This window comes from Rutilus rutilus, assembly GCF_951802725.1.
Source record: "Rutilus rutilus genome assembly, chromosome: 15".
NCBI lineage: Eukaryota > Metazoa > Chordata > Actinopteri > Cypriniformes > Leuciscidae > Rutilus > Rutilus rutilus.
In genome coordinates, this window is record NC_140220.1 from 2,268,816 (window position 1) to 2,287,427 (window position 18,612).

An 18,612-nucleotide genomic window follows, 5' to 3' on the forward strand; every position below is an offset into this window, starting at 1 on the left:
ATAAAATAAAAATAAAATTCTGTAATTTTGAAAGTTCAATGAATAAAAAAAACTAGCGCCTCCTGCCGGACACGGGCGGTAGTACAACAACACGAGGACGTTATTCACTTCCGAGGGCAGAAAGCTGCAAACACAAGACTGCAGATTCAGGCAGACTCATTCACAGTTTCCCTATGAAGATCTGAAGATGATAATCCTGCTCCTGCAGTCTGAAAGTGAGCTGAATGCTACGGGGGATCGGTGAATCACTCCTCGGGTCTCTGCTCAGGAAACACCGCGGATGAGACTGAGGCCTGGTGAGTTCTGCGGAATAAACTGTGATTTATAAACATTAATGCGTCTTAACACTTTGTTTTTCTATAAGGAACATATCAGACGTGTCTTACACCAGTTTACCATGGGTTTCCCAGTATATAATAACTGTCGTACCTTGTATTTTTTGGGGAAAAGTTAGTGTTCTACTTCTACACTAACACAAATACCATAGTATTACTATCTTTACCTTTCTCTGAGCTACTGTGGTAAAGTTAGTTTAACATTTGCTAGACGTTCGGTTTCACATCAATTAAACTATCTGTGCATTTCATGTTTTCAGCATGTATACTCAGTATACAACAAATGTCCTTTACAATTAAATGGCCTTAATTTCATGAATATACATTAATTAGCCCTATAATTCTAATTAAACATTTTGACCATATGGCATTATGATATCAAACTAATAGTAATATGTAGAAAATAGAAAAACATCCCTTTTATTGCACAAGGCTCCGTTTTTGGAATTAGCATTTCATATGTTTTATAATATTTTTTCAACTTTAAATGTGCGCAATACTGTAAATCCATTTAACTACAGCTATCAGTCCAGCTGGAAAGTATTCAAAATATTATTATTGTACTATTATTAATCTGTAAATACAGATTATTGTACTGGTATTTTTTTTAATAAAGCTTGTTTTAATTGTTTGAATTCCCAAAACAGAGCCTTGTGCAATAAAAGGGATATTTTAATATGTTCTACATTTTACTATTAGTTTGGTATCATAATGTCATATGGTTAAATTATTGAATTGATTTATAGGGCTAATTAATATGTTTTATTTCTTGAGATAAGGCTTGTGCTGTAAAGGACATGTGTGTGTACTGTACATCTGAGCTGAAAACATGAAATGCACAGATAGTTTAATGGGTGTGAAACCAAATGTCAAACGTTAAACTAACTTTACATGAGCCGTGGAATTCTTAAAGTAAAGGTAGGAAAGGTAAAGTACTTCTTGCGTGGCATGGTGGTAATACCATGGTACTGTATCAAAGTAATGTTATACCTTTGTTGTTTTATAGTAACTGTGACACTGATCATTCTGATCTATAGAGTTCCCATAGTCTCATTATGATTAATAAAGTGTCATCATCATCATCATCATCATCATGATGTTGTGTTCCAGCTTGATCATGGCTGAAGATCCTCAGAGGAACTTCCGCTCGGCGTATTATGAGAAGGTGGGATTCAGAGGAGTGGAGGAGAAGAAATCCCTGGAGATCGTGCTGAAGGACAATCCACTGGGTGAGATGTACAGACTGACCGATGCTGTTTCTGGCTTAAGACATTTGTTTGTTTGTTAAATTAATAACAGTTATCAATAATAATAATAATAATAATTTGTATGATTTTGTTGTGTTTAAAGACCATGCAGAACAGTTTTACTTTTTTGTTTTACTTTTTAATACTAATAAACAAATAATTAAATAAAAACAGTTATTGGTATTTTTATGATACATTTTTCATGCATTTTTAATTGTGGTTTAAGAGTTCAATAAACATGCAGAACAGATTTTTTTTCTTATTTTGACTGTAATAATAACAGTTATTATTATTACTTTATAATTTTTTATTGTTTTTTTATTGTTTTTACTAGTTTTGACACTATAATAAGTAATAATAATAATTTTAATGTTGGTGTAAGTGTTAAATTAACCTGCAGAACAGTTTTTTTATTTTCTGTTATTCAAAATAACAGTTTAAGTTATTCTTCTTCTAACTATTATTATTACTTTATTATATTTTAAATATTTTTTTTTATGTTGGTTTAAGTGTTCAATAACATACATTATTGATATTGATTTTTCCTTTTTGACTATAATAAATAATAATCATAATAATAACTATTATTATTTTGAACGTTGGTGTTTATTATTTCCTGTTATTTTTGACACTAATAATAACAGTTATTATTATTATTATTTTTAATATTGCTTTAAGAGTTCAATAACCATACAGGACAGAAGTTATTATTATTATTATTATTATTATTAATGTTTTTCTAAATGTAAAAAAACAACATCCAGAACATCCACTTTTGGCTTTATAAAAAAAACAATTATTATCATTATTGTTATTGTAGGCCATTCTTTTTTATGATTTGATTCTACACATAACCATGCAAAGCTGATTGTTTCACAATAATGAATATTGCTAACTCTTATTATCTGCGAGTGCTCTGCGAGCGCTGTTGATGGCCAGTGTGTCTGTGGTGTTTTCAGATGTGGAGAAGTTGAGCACGTTCAGTCAGAGGTTTCCACTGCCCTCCATGTACCGGATCCACGTGTGGAAGGTCTTACTGGGTGAGAACACGAGCGGTCATATGCTGTCAGACCAGGGGGTATTCTGGGATTTCAGTATTAGGGGGGCTGAGCCACCAATGAGGGTATGATTAAAAAATATACATTATACGTGAATCATGGGTTGAGGGAGATCATCGCTCCCAGCGGTGAAACATTGAAATTTCAAAAACCTTCTACACAGTTCTGACGTAATTTGCCTTGTTTACTGTAATCACGTGACTCTGCACTGTAAACAATGTATTAAACTTTATCTTTTGTCAAATCACCTTAGATTATTAATGTAGGTCAGATAACATAATATTTTGAGTTTCTATTACTTAAAACAATTTCTTTCATTGTATTTACTCAAATATTTTATTTCAATGAACTCAAACTTTTAAGGCAACCAGGTAACTTACTTTTTTAAGTTAAACCAACAATAATTTTTTTTTATAGTTTTTTGTAAGATTTGTAAGGTTTTTTACGAAACCTTACAAATCCTTTGTTCCAAATCAGTGGTTCGGAGTGTGTATGGAACACTGACTGCATGGCACACAGGCTCCCAACCACTGATTTGGAACAAAGGAATAACTTAAACTGTTATTATTACTGTCAGAATAACAGAAAATAATAATAAATGGAGCAATTCCAATAGGGTCCTCAGTTCCTCACACCATTGGTGCTCGGGCCATAAAAAATATTTTCTGCATGTTTATTGAACACTTAAACCAACATAAAAATATATATATTTGAAAAAAATTCATAAAGTAATAGCAAAATGAGGGTTGAAGTTTAATAATAATCAAAAAAACTATTATTAAAGTCAAAATAACAGAAAAAAAAACTCTTCAAAATGTTTAGCCACAATAAGAAATGCATGAAACATTAATAATGAAAAAATAAATAAAATAATAATAATAATATAAATAATAATAATAACTGTTATGATTATTGTCAAAATTAAGAATAAGATAAATAAGAATATGTAAGAAATTAAAAACAGTTCTGCATGATTATTGAACACTTACACCAACATTTAAAATAATAAAAGATAATGCTATAATAATAATTATTACTTTTTATAGTGTCAAAAAGTAAAAAATCTATAAAAATAATGTATGTTCTGCATAGTTATTAAACACTTAAACCAACATAAAAAATTACAAATAAATGATAAAGTAATAATAATAACTGTTATTATAAGTCAAAATAACAGAAAAAAAAGAGTTTATTGAACTCTTAAACCATAATTAAAAATGTATAATAAAAATGCCAATAACTGTTATTATTACAGTCAAAATAACAGAAAAAATCTGTCCTGCATGTTTATTGAGCTCTTAAACCACAATTAGAAATGAATGAAAATGAATAATGAAAAACTGAGTACTTGTGTTCTGGCGTGTCCTCAGGTATTCTGCCCCCCCACAGCGACTCTCACACACTGGTGTCCCGCTGTCGGCTCCAGCAGTTCCAGGACATCAGCTGCGCTCTGACGGCCATGCGCTTCACACACACACACACTCCACCGACCGAGCTTTACCTGCGCATGTTCCAGCTGGAGAACCAGAGGCTTCCCCGGCGCAGCGAGCCCAGACCTGCGGTGAGGAGAGTCCCTAAACCCACACACACACACACACACACACACACACACACACACACACTCGCACACACACTAACCCGACCCCTAAACCTACCCATCAAACACACACACACACACACACACACACACACACACACACACACACACACACACACACACACACACACACACACACACACTAACCCGACCCCTAAACCTACCCATCAAACACACACACACACACAAACACACACTAACTAAACCTACCCATCACACACACGCGCGCACACACACACACACACACACACACACACACACACACACACTGGTTCACTATCTTTGTGGGGACTCTCCATAGACGTAATGGTTTTTATACTGTACAAACTGTATGTTCTGTCCCCTTACACTAACCCTACCCCTAAACCTACCCATCACACACAGACACACACACACACACACACACACTAACCCCACCCCTAAACCTACCCATCACACACACACACACACACACACACACACACACACACACACACACACTAACCCTACCCCTACCCCTAACCCTACCCATCACACACACACACACACACACACACACACACCTGCACACACACACAACTGCGCACACACACACACACACACAAAATCTACCCCCCACCCCCGGAAAACAGGACATAATATCGAATGGAATTTCACTCATCTAGTAAATGCTTCTTGATTTAAGAATGTTCAGATATTTGGACTGGAAACAAGACAAAAATACTGAGTAAGAAAAGCTTGTTTTGCAGTGTGGGGGATTATGGGTAATCCGCTGTCTCAGGTGTGTGTGTGTGATGGTTTTCCTCCAGGACGACGAGGATGAGAACTTCCTGGCCATCAGTCGAGCGATGCAGGAGATCGTGGACGACCCGGTGGACTGCTACTGGCTCGTCCGCTGCTTCGTCATCCAGTTCAAGCTCAAGTTTGGAGACTCCATCCCTCACCTGGTACATTACATTATTTAATACTTAATATTATTATTTATTCATGTTTTTTTTGTTGACACTATTATAATAACTACAATTATTGATTATTATGTATTTTTTAAATAATAATTTTTATGATTTTATGTGTTCAATCACCTACAGAACATATTTGGACTTTTTGACCCTACAAGTTATTATTATTATTATTAGTATTTATAATTATTATTGAATTATTATTTATGAAATGGAGACCCCATCCCTCACCTGGTACATGCTAACCTGTTAACACTGAACATTATATCATTTCATATTTATTATTATTTATTAATGATTTTTTTGACACTAAAATAATAACTATAATTATTGATTATTATATATTTTTTAAATAATAATTTTTTATGTTTTTTATGTGTTCATTTACCTTTTGAATTTTTGACCTTAAAATGTATTAAATAATAATAATAATTGTAATTAAATTCATTAACCATGCAGAATAGACTTTACTGCCTTATCCTTTTACACTATATAATAAGTTATTATTATTATTATTATTATTATTATTATTACTAGGAGTTCAATAACCATACAGATTTTTTATTTATTTATTTCTGTTATTTTGACACTGTAATAATAGCAGTTGTTGTTGTTATTATTACTTATTAATTGTAATATTTTTTCAGTTGGTTTAAGTTTTCAATAACCATGCAGAACATACTGTACTTTTATTGCTTTTTACTTTTTGATACCAAAATAACTATTATTATTATTATTATTATTATATTTTTTTATGATCTTTAATGTTAATATTGTTTCAATTGTTTAGTGTTCAATAACCACGCAGAACAGTTGTAAAAAAATTATAAAAAAATTTTCATGCATTTTTAATTGTGGTTTTCTGTTATTTTGACACTGTAATAATAACAATTATTATTATTTTTACGTTTTCAATTTTTTTTTATAGTTTTTTATGTTAGTTTAAATGGTCAATAACCATGCGGAAAGTACAGTATTTTTTAAATAGATTTTTACTTTTTGACTATAATAAATATTTTTTGGTTGTTGTTTTAAGTCTTCAATAACCATCTAGATCAGATCTTTTCTTTTTGCTTTTTGTTGTCTGAAACATACGGAGCTCCAAAACTCTTTTCTTCTCTTTTCCTCTGGTGTTCCTGCAGCCGAAGAGTTTGGAGCACTTCTTGTCTCAGGAGGACGCTTGTCTTCTGGCTCATCTGAAGTCTTCTGGGTCTCTTCACTCGCTGCCGTACCGGCTCTGGTTCAGACGCTGCTTCGCCGGGTGTTTACCGGAGTCCAGCCTGCAGAGGTACAGTCATCACACACTCATTTATCACACTAATAATAACAGTTATTCTGATTTTCATGCATTTCTTAATGTGTTTAAGAGTTCAATAAACATGCAGAAGAGATTTCTTTTTAATATATTTTTTCGGTAACATTTTGATGGTCTCATTCTGTTGACTACAAGTAACTTTGCAACTACGCGTCAACTAACTATCATTAGAGTATTAGTAGACTGTCCTCCAACATATATTCTACTGACTATGAGTAATTTTACAAGTACAATAATAATATTTATTATAATAATAACAATGCTTAATAATGTAAAAAAAAAATTGTGTTCAATAACCATGCAGAACAGTTTTTTTATGCATTTTTAATTGTAGTTCACTGACACTGACAACCATACTGTCACATGACCTCATTATGTCGCATGAGTAGTCCAGTTATCATCTCTTATATGAATAATTGTTGTTCTACAGTATTCAGAGTAGTTTCTGGTTTGTTGTGATTGGCTGATTGGTTGACTGTGCTGTCGTGTGATTGGCCGGTAGGGTGTGGGATAAGGTGATCAGCGGCTCCTGTAAGATTCTGGTGTTTGTTGCCGTGGAGATTCTGCTCAGTTATAAGATCCTGCTGATGGGAATCAGTCACCCGGATGGAGTCTACAACTTCCTGTCTAACGTAAGCACTTCATTCATTCAGTTACATATGTGCACACGTTTATTATTTTAAAGGAATGTTCTGGGTTCGTCCCATAGACTGCACAGTTATTATAGACAACTAAAACTGGAAAATAAAATAAACTTTCAGGTAGCTGAAATTAAATATTGAAAAACTTTTTCAGCTACAGCAATATTAAATACCTTAAACTGAAATATATATTTTTTTAATATTTTTTGGTTTGTTGAAAAATTAACATATTCCAAACATGACAAAAACACAACAAAATTACTAAAATTTTAACTAAAATTAACACACACACACAATAAAAAATTCAAAATATTAATAAAAACTATAATAGTATCTCAATACTAAAATAACACTTAATTGTATGTCCATTACAAGGAATTATTTTATAATTTTATTTATTATTATTATTATTATTATATGAACTACTGTTTTTCTAGTTGAGGATCAAAGAATTATTTTCTTTTCCTCACTATATTAAATAACTCTATGCCACAAATGATGTTTATAGACCTCATATTGAACCCAAAAACCCTTTTCTGTAATTGACTTTTTTTGTCTTCTGTTTAATATGCACCCGCATTTAAAATACTCTAAGCATGACAAAACATTACTAAATCTTTTACTAAAATTAACAAAAAATTCTGAAATAAAAATGTATTTTTTTTAAATAATTAAATATTTTAAAATACATGACAAAAACACTAAAATAAAAAAAAAAAAAACTGATTTTTATCATTTTTATTTATTTATAATTAAATATTTTAAAATGCATAAGCATGACAAAACACAATTTCTAAAACTTGAACTAAAATTAACAAAAAATACTGAAATAAAAATGTATAATTTTTTTTTAATAATTAAATATAAAAAAAAAACAAGGAATTATTTATTTTCCTCACTATATTAAATAACACTGTGCCACAGATGATGTTTATTGACCTCATATTGAGCCCAGAAATGGACCTTTCTGTGATGTGTACGCTCCTGTACGTGTGTGTAAAGATCTCACACACACTCTCTCTCTACAGCTGCCACAGGAGAACACAGACGCCATCGTCACCAAAGCCATCGATCTGTGGCACAAACACTGCGGGACGCCCATGCACGCGGTGTAAGACGACAGGAACTCAAGCGCACGTGTGTGTAGTTCATCTTTTATTAGGTTCCTTTACATCAGAATCTGCACACATCATTCAGGAGTGACAGTACGTTACACCACATGCTCGCTCGCTCGCTCTCTAGAGAGAGAAACAGAAAACATGTGTGTGTGTGTGTGTGTGAGGTCACGTAAAGAAGCAGATCGTCACACAAATCAGCTGATTATTCCAAACCTTCTTTTCCTGGAACACGAGATTTTTCTGATCTGGAAAAGTGCTTAATAATTCTCAAAAAGTCCCTTTAAATGATCCACAGAAAAAAGAAAACGGATGATTGTGAATAAATAAAGACAGAAATATAAATAATACATTTTCTTTTGGATGTTTTTTTTTTTTTCATTTAATGCCCTGCCAATGTGTTCAGTATCAAAGTCCGTTAAAAATGTTTATAAATAATATATCAACATAAAAATGTACAATAGTAGCATTTACAGTACGCTCTCGTGTTTTGCTAACATTAGCTAATGTGCTAATAACTAACAGTGAGAAATATATTTATTACAACTTTCAAGTCACAGTTAATAAAAATACATTTGTTCATGTTAGTTCACAGTGCATTAATTAATGTTTACAAATACATTTCATTTTTAAAAATGCAACAAATTACAATAAGGTCCCGTTTGCTACTATTAATTGATGTGTTAACTAACAGTGAGCAATACATTCATTAGAGTATCTATTAATTTAGTAAACGTTAGTTTATCTTATCCATTAAATAATATTAACAGATGCAGCTTTTGATTTCAATAATGTATTAGTAAATGTTGAAATATTAATAAATGCTTTAATTAAAAGTATTATTCATTGTTAGTTCATGTGAACAAGTGAAACCTTATTGTAAAATGTGGAAGTAAATGTTGAAATGAACATTAATAGTAATAATAACAGTTGTAGTTACTAATGAAACCTTATTGTAAAGTGTTACTGTTACAATTTTTGTGTTCATTGTTACTAAAATACAAAATGCAACGCTGATTATTGTGAGTTTCTTGAATGTTTTGGTTTTTATTTTGGCAACAGGGACGCCCTGTAGAGTTTAAAGGGTGCGCCCTACACTCGATCACATGACCAACTGGATCACATGACCGAGCGCCGTTGAGCGCATATCGAGACAAAAGAGAAAGAAAAAAAAGTATACAGTCAGACAATCACATTATTGCTCTGTCCTGTTGCTCAGCACGAGCCTGTCGGGAACGTCTCCGCTGTGATTGGTCAGTGTTGTGGGCGTGACACAAGTCTGCTTTAATGCTATTGGTTAAAGAGGACCTATTATGCTTTTTGTCTATGTTCCTCTTTCTTTAGTGTGTGTAATGTTGCTCTATATCAGTGTCAGTGTTCCTGAACCCCTGAAACGAGTTTGAGTTTCTCCCGGGAACGAACACGTCACAATAGTCCTCATTATAATAATTAATGCGCAGAATAAAGGGGCGGGGCCTGGTTGAGTTAGTAGTGTGTTAAACTGGCGGTTATGGTAAGGGGCGGGACATTTCCCAAACACACTCGAAGCGCTCAACCAATCACAACACACTACTCCAGCCGACCAATCAGAGCACAGTGTGCTTTTCAGAAGGAGGGGCTTCATGGAGACAGGAACTAATCAGGGGTGTGTTTCCCGTACAACGCCGTAACTCATCACTATCACAGTACGATACATCGTTGAAGAAATCAACTAGCGAGTCACGACTGTTTCCAGAAACCGTACTGTCGCAAATTGGTCGTTCAAACACGTTGGTTAATGATGTCACGCAGGTGGTGGAGTAATAACTACTGTTAATAAATCGAATTAACGCGAGATGTTTTACTATAAATGTACGGACATGCATCTGAGGACTATTCCTCATTTTTCTCAGTTATTTCCAGACTCAATCATAGACTCGTTCTTACACTAGAGCTCGTTCACACACGCGCACTCTTCAACAACTACACTTTAAATCTCTCGACAAACTTAAAGACGTAAATGACATTTGTATGTATTCTAAATAAAGATATAGATTGCACTGAATGTCAGCTTGCTTATTCTGCTCAAGATCAGGATTTATTGAGTCCACACGTCATGAAAACTAGAGACTCTTCTTCTAACCACAGGAGATCTGTCGCTCCAGACACACAACTCTGCGATGCTGTTTGCGAATGTTCGTTAAAACTGTGTTTTTGGGAAACACCGACTCAACATTCAAGCAGGAAAACCGGTTCTGGCAGAGCCTAGAAAAGGGCATAATAGGTCCTCTCTCTTAAGACGTTTTTTGTGATTCTGAAAAACGTTTTCTATTAGCATTAGCAGCGTCAGTAACGCCGAGCTCTTGGGTTTGATTCCCAAGGGAATGCATGAACTGATAAAAAATGCAATGGATAAAAGCGTCTGACAGATGCACAAATGTCCAAAAAGAAAAGCGCAGGAAGTGTGGACTATGTTTTGTGTGTAATAATGTGGTCTGCGCTCAGTAAAGACGTTGGTTTCCATGTTTTTAAAAGCTAAAAGGACTGTGGAATCACTTCATTAAACACCATCGCCTGGAGGAAAAGAAAAGAGAAACTCATGGCGAAGAGCATGTGATATCATGTCAGAATATACAGAAATATCGGCACACTTCCGGTTTATCTCCACCAGCACATGGACGTGTGGCGAGAGTCCGAGGATCCGCTCGGGATCTGTCGCTCTGAGCCGTGTGATTCCTGACTCCTGATAAGTGTGCCGCTGTTCAGAGTCCCATTAAAGTCTTAACGGCTCCATAAGAGAGAGTTCACTGGTCGACTGGTTCGTCACTACGGCCGATGAAACCTGTGGAGAACATCAGACTGGGTCAGGAACAACATGATACCCATCCCACAATGCAATGAGACATCTACAGCAGTCGACAGTTCATCAAAGTTGTCCGAAGACATGAACCGGTATCGTAACAGGTAATAGGAGAGAGCAAGTAATTAACGTGTATTCAAGGCATGTTGTGTCCATACCTTGCAAATACAGCGCATGAACATTGTCCATATTCCATATGTGAGCCTGGACCACAAAACCAGTCACATGGGTCAATTTTATGAAATTGAGATTTATATATAATCTGAAAGCTGAATAAATAAGCTTTTCATTGATGTGTGGTTTGTTATAATACGACAATATTTGGCTGAGATTCAACTATTAGAAAATCTAGAATCTGAAAATTTAAACATTGAGAAAATCTCCTTTAAAGGGATACTCCACTTTTTTTTGGAAATAGGCTCATTTCACACCTCCCCCAGAGTTAAACAGTTGAGTTTTACCGTTTTCGAATCCATTCAGCCGATCTCCGGGTCTGGCGGTACCACTTTTAGCATAGCTTAGCATAGATCATTGAATCGGACAGGACCATTAGCATCTCTCTCAAAAAAATGACCAAAGAGTTTCGATATTTTTCCTATTGAAAACTTGACGTAATGCGTAAGGCGTAATGATATGACGCAGCGCCTGAAAATAGGTCTGATAGGTTAGACAAACTTAGTCCCGGTCACGTTGGAAGTTACCGAGCTGGGGACTATTTTCAGGCGCTGCGTCATATCATTACGCCTGCTGGACTCATGGCACGGCAGCAAAGTTTCTTGATTATTACGCAGGAATGAGAGTATAGTTCCTAGCCATATCAGCCTAGAAAATCGCAACTTTTCATTTTCTGTCGGTCTTAGTACACGATGTAACTACAGAAGAGTCATGTTTTAAATAGGAAAAATATCGAAACTCTTTGGTCATTTTTTTGAGAGAGATGCTAATGGTCTTGCCCGATTCAATGATCTATGCTAAGCTATGCTAAAAGTGGTACCGCCAGACCCGGAGATCGGCTGAATGGATTCGAAAACGGTAAAACTCAACTGTTTAACTCTGGGGGAGTTGTAAAATGAGCCTATTTCCAAAAAAAGTGGAGTATCCCTTTAAAGTTGTGCATTTATGTTTATGATTGTGCTGCATTCACTCAAAAAAATAAATATTTTCTATATTTACGGTAGGAAATTTACTCAATATCTTCGTGGAACATGATCTTTACTGAATATCCTCGTGATTTTTGGCATAAAAGAAAAATCGATAATTTTGACCCGTACAAATATACCCGTGCGACATGTGACTGGTTTTGGGATCCAGGGTCACGTATGTCCTTGAACATCACTCTTTATCAGTGAAGCATGGTTAAGCAGCATTAAAGCTCAGTCCAACACATTACAACCCTATAAGCACGGTCAGCATGGTATTCCACTAGTATATGGCTTAACACGGTCAGAACATGGTGTGCTTCTCCAGTACCAACACAATCATTGTCTAATTACCCATGTGCTTCTGATATACCAATGTCAGAGCGCCCCCTAATGGACAAATATATAATTGATTAAAATGGCTCTTACAGGTTTTGTTCAAAATTCATGTATAACTTTGATGAAAGGTTTTGATCCACTTCAGATGTTGACTAGCGTTTTAAACCAGAAAACAGCTTTTCTTTGATCATTTTTTATCTGAGTGCCAAAAGTTAAACCATATTCACACTACGCGGTAGAACTGCATGATTTATCATTAAAAGATCGCAATCTTGATTCAAACATCCATGTGATCTTATTCCTAAATGACAGCGATTCAGCTCTGTCTATTAAAGCTTGAACATTCAGATCTGTGTTGTCATGCAGAAGTACTGGGATAAAAGTGTCTAGTTCTGAACCCTAACCCTAACCCGTTAGAGATCAAAATAGAGTAAATCACCTTTTAAAAGTAACTTGATGCTTCAAATAAAGACTGTATCATTACAGCGTTACACCAGTAGGTGGCGACAAGAGACCGTTGAACATGTGTGAGTCACTGAATCATTCGTTCAAGAGATTCGCTCAAAAACACTGATTCATCCAGTAATGAAACAACTGAAGTCTTTATGAGTGAGTCATTGAATCATTCACTCAACCCCATTTAATTTTTTACAAATATTTTACACATTTACTGCAGCAATTAACATTTTGTCAGAAATGTGTGTGAGTGAGTGAGTGTCTGAGTGTGTGTGTGTGACTGAGTGTATGTGAGAGTGTGTGTGTGTGGTCACCTGGTTAGATGTCGACTCGACTCATGCACCTCCATCTCTGTGCTTTTGAACTCATTGAGTTCTTTGCGTATGGCAGCCTGTGAGAGACAAGTCCAGAATCAGCCGTGCAGTGCTATTTATATATATATAAAACAATTTTTTAGTTTTAAAACAAAAATTAGTTAATGTTAAACCATTCAATTCAATTCACATTTATATGTATAGCGCTTTTCACAACACACACATCGTTTCAAAGCAGCTTTACAGAAGATGCATGAGTCCACATTACAGTTTACAGTGATCTGAGGTAATTGTCTGAGTATTTCAGAAATGTACAAATCACAGTTAGCGAATTTCTTTTAAATTTAAACAATGTAATAACTGAATGCAGAAACAATGAGCTCATTGAAGTAATGAATACTTGTTTGATAACATTGGTGCATGTTGATTCAGAGTCAGCCATCAACCATGAAGATGTGTCAGTGTGAGAACAGCGTGATGTTGAGCAGTGTGATGATGCGGGACCTTATCGGCAGCGGTGAGTCTCGTCCAGGGTTTGTCCGCTCGCCGGTCGTAATCCTGAGCTTCGGCCACTTCCACGTAATCGCTGAAGCGGATGAGGATCTTGGCCTCTCGCAGCTCCTCCACGGTGGGTCTCTGGCTCAGCTAAACACCAGAGGTGGACAGAACAAAGGACATGTACTGGAGGACTGTTCTTAAAGGGCTGGTTGATCATGATTTGACTTTTCTAACTTTAGTTAGTGTGTAATGTTGCTGTTTGAGCATAAACAACATCTGCAAAGTTACAACGCTCAAAGTTCAAAGCAAAGGGAGATATTTGCTTTTAAAGAAATGGCTTTTTAAGGACTACAACAAACGGCTGGTAGAGACTACACCACATTCCTTCCGGGATAGTGACATCACCAACCCTAGAATTTACATAACCCCGCCCCCAGAACACGATTTATAGATTATCATGAGAGAATATGCTAATCAATGACTAGAAGATAACTACACATCAGCTTCATAAACTCATCGACTAACCGTTCAGAAATGTCCTGTTGCTTCTACATGTTGTCACTTCTTCTTGAGTCTCTCCATCTTTCTGACTTCGGTTTGAACATAAAAGGCTAAAAGTTTTTGAAATGTTCAGTGCATGTGTGTGAGGTAAAATGACACAAGCTGTTGAAGCTCCGCCCCCTGTGCCGGGAGCAGCAGCTCATTTGCATTTAAAGGGACAGACACAAACCGGTGCGTTTTTGCTCACCCTCAAAAAGTGACGACTAACATGCTATATACAAATATCTGTGGGGTATTTAGAGCTAAAACTCAAAGACTTATTTTACATCTGGTGAAAAGAGCATCATACCACCCCTTTAAGTGCACTTTTTGAGTATCTGTACTTCACTTGAGTATTAATTTTTTCTGGAAACTTTTTACTTTAACTTCACAACATTTGAAAGACAAATATTGTACTTTTTACTCCATTACATTTCTTCAAGGTCCTCGTGTAGAAAATAGTAACATCAGTTGGGATGTTTTTTTTTTTCATCTCTAAAATGTGATTGGTGTTTCACAGGTGCCAGACAGCCTGTCAGTGATCACTCTTGTAGGGTCACGTGTCATGAAGTTCAGCGATTTCCCATCATTGTCTTCGAACACTGATCAACTGATGGCAAAACGGGATGAAGACAGATCCTCGGCGCAGTGTGTGCATCCATGGCTGATAGCTCTTTCTGTTTTGCAGTTTGTTAAAGCCGAATTAATTTCTAGGTTTTATAACATTCTAAAAGCTTTCTTTACAGCTTTCTTTATTCTTTACAGCTTTTACTTGTAACGGAGTAATATTTGACCAGTAGTATCTGTAATTCACTCAAGTCCACCCCTGCTAAACACACAAAGCGCAGAGGAAATGAAACGAAACACACCTAAAGATGTTGCGTAACTAATCTAATCTGTGCCGCCACCTAGAATAGCTTGTTGCTATAGAAACAGCCAAAAAGCTCAGGATTTGGAGAAACCTCACCTTCCTGGAGAGCCGCTTCTTCAGCTCGCGTTTCTCCTCCAGCTCCTCCTGCTCGTTGCGAGCTGAACGAGAGACAGAGAGCAAACACTGAGTCTGAAGCTCATGGACTCGTGATGCTTGTGTTTGAGTGACAGCTGGTCTTACGTTTGAGGATGTTTCTCTGCTCCAGTTCTTCAGCTGACGGCCTCTGGCTGAGACGACTGGACACAGATCCAAAACAAGCTTCATTTATTAAAAATGACAAACACAAACTGACAAAAAAGCAGCAAGTGATCATTTACAATTTAACCACAATACCAAAATACTCGAAACGCAATGCATTTTGTTTGCCAGTCGCTTCTATTTTAATAGAAATGTAACTCCGCCCACATTGAAATTTCATTGGTTCAAAATCGCCCTCCACAGCGGCATAAAACTCAGACATGTTCTGATTGGTTATGATTGTGTCAATCACAACTGTATTATTCTTAACTAAATGCACTTTTTTAAAACATCTATGTAGATTTTATATCATTTTTATTTCATTAAATTTTTTTTTTCATGTTTATTTAATTTTTTTTAATAGTTTTAGTAATTTTGTGTTTTTGTCATTTTTATACTGTATATATATATATATTTTTTTTTAAATGTCTATTTAGATTTTATACATTTTTATAAATTTTTTATTTTATTTTATATTTTCCATGTTCATTTTAATTTCCGTCAGTTTTAATAATTTTGTTGTGCTTTTGACATTTTTATATTTTTTTTAAATGTCTATGTAGTTTTTTTTTTAATTTCTATAAATTCCATGTTAATTTTCGTTAAAGTTTTAGTAATTTTGTTGTGCTTTTGACATTTTAAAACTTTTTTTAAATTTCTATGTAAATTTTATTAATTTTAATTTTTTGTTGTACTGGTTTTATAGTTTGAGGTGTGTGTGTGTGTGTGTTCCTCACCGGGTCAGTTTGGTGCCGATCTGCTGTCGGGACTCCAGTCGCTCCTGGTCACTCATCATCGGGAGGATGTTTTTATCCTCCAGTTCTCTCTTCGACGGACGATTGCTCAGTTTGATCGCCAGCGAATCTTTCCGTAAGATCCTTAAAGCCAGTGTACCTGCGCACGCACACACACACACACACACACACACACACACACACACACACACACACACACACACACACACACACACACAGATTTAGTTTACATAAACAGACACACATACACACACGCAGTATTTCCTGCCAGATCTCGTACTTGTAAACAGCGAGTCGTCGTCATCCTCCTCTTCCTCGTCCTCTTCCTCGTGTGTGCTGAAGGTGTGTGTGATGAGAGTGTGTGTGTTGGCGGGAGTTTGGTGCATTGAATCTCTGTTCTCCTTTTCCTCTTCCGTCTCCATCAGGACAGATGGCATCGCCTGCAGTACAGAACTACACACACACACACACACACACACACACACACACACACACACACACACGACAGGTGTGTATTTCAGGGATGCAAAGTTCAGATGGTAACTTATTAGAATAGTTGAGTCAAATACTGAAAGTTTTTACATGTATTTAATATGTATGATCTTCCTTTATTCAAATATTATTAAAAATGTGTTAAAGATTTTGTAAGCATATTACATAGTTGTTACAGAGAAATTATGAACACAATGTAAAAACAAGTGTGAACCAGCAGAATATTAATAACTGATTATGTTGTTGTATTGTCTTCACTATTGTCTTCTTATAGATGAAATTGAATTTGTTTCTTAATTGATGAATTTTACAACGTTAACACTGTTATTTTCATGTTTATTACAGTGAAGATGCTTTTAAACAATTTGTATAAAGGCCCGTTAACACCAAGAACGATAACTATATTAGCGTCCACACCAGCGGATGTTTCCTTCTGTTTATCATCAGCGCTGCAGTTTTGTCGTCTGTCTCGAAAGCAGGATGGATTCTTATTGGCTGAGAATGTTTTTTATACATTATAATGTATAAATATTAATAAAATATTCATACACCGCAATAAATTGTTTATTCAAAGCAATGAAATGAAATGAAAAAAATGAACAAAACAGCATCATGTATTAATGCTGCATAGTTTAATACAAAGCGGCGATCACACAGGAAATGCTTTTGCGTTTAAAAACACGAGATGCTGTAGAATATGGGGAGTCTTGAGACATGTTGAACTTCATTTAACTTAACATGGCTTTTATGCAACTATTTTGTTCAACAGAATTTATTACACAAACTTAGGCTTCGACAGCCATGAGGGCGAGTAAATGGGTGAACTATGCTTTTAATGGGTTTTATTAATATGGAAATATTTTTACAATTTTTTAAATGAAATAATCCTCTAAATAAGAAACTAAAACTGCCAGTAGGGGGCGGTAAATGTCTAAATGAGTCAGTCATTGAATCATTCATTCATTCGATTCGTTCAAACGGCTGATTCGTTCTGGAATGAAGTAAATGGCTCTCTTTATGAGTGAGTCATTGAATCATTCATTCATTCGATTCGTTCAAACGGCTAATTCGTTCAGGAATGAAGTAAATGGCTCTCTTTATGAATGAGTCATTGAATCATTGGTTCACCTGGTTGATTTTTTATTTATACCTATGTTACTTGTCTTGTCACTTTATATTGTATGTGTACTGGAAGCTACTGTCACCAAGACAAATTCCTCGTATGCGCAAGCATACTGGGCAATAAAGCTCTTTCTGATTCGGATTCTGATTCTGATTCGCTCAAGCGGCTGATTCGTTCAGGAATGAAGTAAATGGCTCTCTTTATAAATGAGTCATTGAATCATTGGTTCACCCGATTGATTTATTCAAACGGCTGATTCGTTCAGGAATGAAGTAAATGGCTCTCTTTATTAATGAGTCATTGAATCATTGGTTCACCCGGTTGATTCGCTCAAGCGGCTGATTCGTTCAGGAATGAAGTAAATGGCTCTCTTTATTAATAAGTCATTGAATCATTGGTTCACCCGATTGATTAGCTCAAAACGCTGATTCATTCAGAAATGAAGCACCACTGTGTTTCTTGGAGACGCACAACAGTTCTGCTTGGCTTTCATGGGTAATATTTTTTTGATTGGAAAAATGTAACAAAAACTGACAATATTGTGTGTAAAATATAACACAATATTAACTTCTTATTTATTGAACTGTTGTATAAAATTAATATCACATTTGCACTCGTTCTATTCGGGACCAAAACAGCACTTGTGTGAGTGTGAGTGTGTGTGTGTGTGTGTGTGAGAGAGAGTGTGTGTGTGTGTGTGTGT

At 35.3% G+C, this 18,612-nt stretch overlaps 2 protein-coding genes across 5 annotated transcripts in view; one reads left to right on the forward strand and one right to left on the reverse strand.

Moving 5' to 3' along the window:
• Positions 1-64: 64 nt before the first annotated feature.
• On the forward strand, positions 65-9,272 carry tbc1d7 (TBC1 domain family, member 7). Its single transcript, XM_084431744.1, has 8 exons — positions 65-296; positions 1,446-1,564; positions 2,542-2,622; positions 4,011-4,201; positions 5,026-5,163; positions 6,318-6,463; positions 6,993-7,122; positions 8,160-9,272. Exons 2-8 carry the CDS (start codon positions 1,453-1,455, stop codon positions 8,244-8,246), a joined length of 885 nt encoding a protein of 294 aa, XP_084287870.1. The 5' UTR covers positions 65-296; positions 1,446-1,452; the 3' UTR covers positions 8,247-9,272.
• A 28-nt stretch (positions 9,273-9,300) lies between these two features.
• Positions 9,301-18,612, reverse strand: part of phactr1 (phosphatase and actin regulator 1) — a 36,201-nt gene continuing 26,889 nt past the window's right edge. For all 4 annotated transcript variants that reach the window (XM_084431743.1, XM_084431740.1, XM_084431742.1 and 1 more), the window contains exons 7-13: positions 16,575-16,747; positions 16,277-16,433; positions 15,483-15,538; positions 15,339-15,400; positions 13,838-13,978; positions 13,334-13,410; positions 9,301-11,067 (exon numbers count right to left, since the gene is read on the reverse strand). In XM_084431743.1, the coding sequence (XP_084287869.1) occupies positions 11,052-11,067; positions 13,334-13,410; positions 13,838-13,978; positions 15,339-15,400; positions 15,483-15,538; positions 16,277-16,433; positions 16,575-16,747 (682 nt within the window). In that variant the 3' untranslated portion in view covers positions 9,301-11,051. The remainder of the gene's footprint in view (positions 11,068-13,333; positions 13,411-13,837; positions 13,979-15,338; positions 15,401-15,482; positions 15,539-16,276; positions 16,434-16,574; positions 16,748-18,612) is intronic.